Source organism: Pteropus vampyrus, unplaced genomic scaffold (assembly GCF_000151845.1).
Source record: "Pteropus vampyrus isolate Shadow unplaced genomic scaffold, Pvam_2.0 Scaffold260, whole genome shotgun sequence".
Classification (NCBI taxonomy): Eukaryota; Metazoa; Chordata; class Mammalia; order Chiroptera; family Pteropodidae; genus Pteropus; species Pteropus vampyrus.
Genome location: NW_011889041.1, coordinates 86,000 through 89,534, shown reverse-complemented (window position 1 = coordinate 89,534; position 3,535 = coordinate 86,000). Strand labels below are relative to the sequence as shown.

Genomic DNA, 3,535 nt, shown 5'->3' with positions numbered 1-3,535 from the left:
ATTCATTCAACATATTTATTGAGGGTTTGCAATTCATTTATTATACACTGCATATTTATTGAGTTCACTATGTTCTAGGTGGTAGGGATTTTGCGATGAATAATGTAATTCTCTGATGAGGCTGTATTCTAGTACATGGAAACAGACATCCAAAATAATAATCATGACTTAGTATTTTAAGTGCTGTAGTAGGGATAAATAGTAGTGCTATTGAAATGTAGAGATGAGAGTGACTATCTTAGTCTGATTAAGATTTCTTAGAGAAATTGAAAGGTGATCTGGACCGTGAAGGATGAGCAGAAATTTCTCAACAGAGAAGTGAAGGGATTTTCCAGGCTGAGAAAAATGGCTGTACAAAGACTTGAAGGCATGAGAGAGGATGTCATATTTGTGGAGACGTTAACAAGTTCAGGGTAGATGGAGAAGTATGGATAACCAAGGACATTTTGTTCCAAGCTAAGGGTGTAATAATGGGGTATAAGAAGGATATGGCAACTGTACTGGGGGCCTTCTTATCCTCTTTTTGTTGGTGGAAGAGAGAAATGAGCTTGGCATGATCTGAAACACATAATAGCACTGTCTTCAGAGTTTATGTTTCAGGATATCTTTGTGGGAAAATCGTAAGAGATGAGATACTTGATCATAGAGGAGCAGGATGAGATCCGCTGATAGAAAAAGGGGGTACTCTGCACCTGTTTGTCAAACGAAAGAATGTTGGCAAGGGAGAAAGGGGTTTTAGGAAGCTTAGCAGTGTCAGATGCTTCATAGAAATTAATATGATTAAAAAATGTCCTTTGGGTTTTGCATTTAAAGAGAGAGACTGAATGGGTCTGAATTAAGGCAATGACAGTGGCAATGATGGAACCGGAGAGATATAATGGATACCAAGGAGGTATTATTGATAAGATTTGGTCTTTTTGGATGTGAGGGAGGAGGTGGGGGTGGCTGAAGCTAGTGGAGATGGGGGATAGCTAGAAGAGGAGCAAGACTAGGGGGAAAATAGTTTGCTTTGGGATGTGATAATAAGGAGGTACCTGTGGGACATGAGTTTAAGTTCAGGTTTAATTTTAGAAGCTTTTTATTCTTGAATTAAAAAAATGTCTCTTTTCATATTGTTGGAAGGAGAATTCATCTAAGGAAAGATTGACAGGGGGCTTTAGGAACTTGTAAACTGGATGTAGCATCTATTCAGGATGGTTCATTTGGACGATTGGAGAACCCTTCTTCACTATTGTCTTCTCCTTCTATGCTTTATCAGAAAGGAAGGGCTGTCTTTCTGATGAGTCTGTGCTGAGTAAATGAAGCAGACTGCCTAACAGGCAGTTCCACATGAGGAATACAAACAAGGGGTGCTTAATCTTTTTTCCATATCAACACCCTTTTCCATTCCTCAACCACAGTGGCTCAGTATGGCAGTGATTATCCACCATCACTCTGGTATGGTGGATACTATACCAGTTGACAGTCCCTGGTATTAGATTTTGCTGTGGAACATTGACATTTTCTGTGCACGAATGGAAATTATCCTCTTATAAACATGTAATTTATATAATGTACTTTCAGAAAGTAAAACTGTTACATCTTGTCATCTTTTATAAAAAGCAACAATGGAATTGCTATCCATAGGTTTTATTTGTGTTGGATTAGTTTTAAAAATTATCTTGCCTTTATACGTTTTTCTTTCTGTTATTATTTTTTTAGTGCTAAAAGTAGTTGAAAATCTTGGTGTGAGCTATGTGAAAGGAACCGAACTATACCAGAGTAAGTTGGAGGCCGAGATTCGAAAGGTCAAGTTTTCCTTCAGAGTAAGTAAAAGAGGGAAGAAATATTCCATCAGTTTGTAATGTTTATGTACTGAATATCCGTTGTGGGAAAGGTCTTGTATTAGGCACAGGGCTTTTGTAAAGATTAATATAGCATAGACTCTGCCTAAAGGTACTTACAGTCTCTTAGAAATGATTGACGTAGTCAGATGATTGTAATACTGAGATAGGGTTTCTCATCTTTGGGACTGTCAACATTTTGGGCATAATTCCTTGTTGCAAGGACTGTCCGGGGCATTGTAGGATGCTCAGCATTCCTGGCTTCTACCCAGTAGATGTTTCCAGACACTGCCACATGTACCCTGTGCAATACAGGATGATAAATGCTGTTATTAGATGTGTGCTCCAGAAACTCCAGTAGCACATATAATCACCCAGTTCAGATTGGGGTGGTTTGGGAAGGCTTCAGAGAGGAGATAGTGCTGGAATTGCATCTTGATGGACGTGATTAGATTTTATTTTAGGAAGATGTCTGTGAACAGCAGATTGACAGGCTTGTGTCTAATAGGAGGAAAACCAGTTAGGAGCCTAGAAATGATGAACATGAATTGAATGGAGAAAAGAAGACTGATTGAGGAGATATTAAGAAGGTAGAATCAAATGATTTTAGTGATTGGTTCCAGGGAAAAGGGATAGAGTAGAGGTATGAATGACGTCCAGGTTTCTATTTAGGATCTCTAGGTGGATTGTAGTGATATTTTGAGATGTGATACACAGGAGGAGAAGCAACAGTTAAAAGGAAGATGTTGAGTTTAGTTTTAGACATGAATTTGAGGTGCCTGTAGAGATGGCTAGTGGGCAATTGTATATGCATACAAGTTTGGACTTAGACATCTGGAAGTATAGATTTAAGAGGAAGGTTAGAATCATCAGGAGTGGGTGAGAGCTGTAGGAATATATTCGAGAAGAGAAGATGATGGAGGACAGGACTTCACCTATCTTAAAGAAATAAAGGCCACCAGGCTGACTTCTGGTGGAATACGAAAATTTAAGGTGAAGTAGAGTTGGAGGAGTTTGGGAAGGAGATTGAGAAGAAACTGCCTGAGAGGAAGTTTCTTCTCAATCTCCTTCCCAAACTCGAGGGAATACGAAAATTTAAGGTGAAGTAGAGTTGGAGGAGTTTGGGAAGGAGATTGAGAAGAAACTGCCTGAGAGGAAGATCAGTCAGGATGATAGTGTTTCAGCAGACAAGGAAGGCTGGAGTTTCAATAATGTCATGATATTAATAGTGATATTATAGGAATAACAATGGCAAACATTTTTATTATGCTTACTCTGCCCCAAAGTTGTTTCTAAGTGCATTTCATAATATTAACCCATGGAATCCAGAAGGCAGTCTTATGAAGTAGGTACTATTATCATCCTTATTTTACAGATGAGAAAACTGAGTTATAGATAGACTAAGTAACTTGTCCAAATTCATGAAATAGTAAATGGTGGAGCCAAGATTCGAATCTGGGCATATTGTCTCCAAAATGTTGTGATGCTGTTAACCACAATAGTTTCAGAAGCTTAGGATGGATCATGTAAGATGAGTTATACAGAATCCATTGAGTTATGTAGATAAAGGTAAAAGCCTGAATGATGACAGTGGTTGGAGGAGGGAGGTGGAGAGGTGGTTGTGGAATATGCATTCTTATAAGATGTTTAGCTGAAAAGACAGGGGGAGAAATAGAGCTGAATATAGAGGAAGTCGTAGGGAAAAGAGTACA

General features: G+C 38.6%; 1 protein-coding gene across 3 annotated transcripts in view; it reads left to right on the top strand.

The window, feature by feature from the left end:
• The window catches only part of LOC105302064 (DNA primase large subunit-like), a 77,935-nt gene that overhangs the window by 2,761 nt on the left and 71,639 nt on the right, over positions 1–3,535 (top strand). For all 3 annotated transcript variants that reach the window (XM_023520360.1, XM_023520359.1, XM_011374998.2), the window contains exon 3: positions 1,702–1,805. In XM_023520360.1, the coding sequence (XP_023376128.1) occupies positions 1,702–1,805 (104 nt within the window). The remainder of the gene's footprint in view (positions 1–1,701; positions 1,806–3,535) is intronic.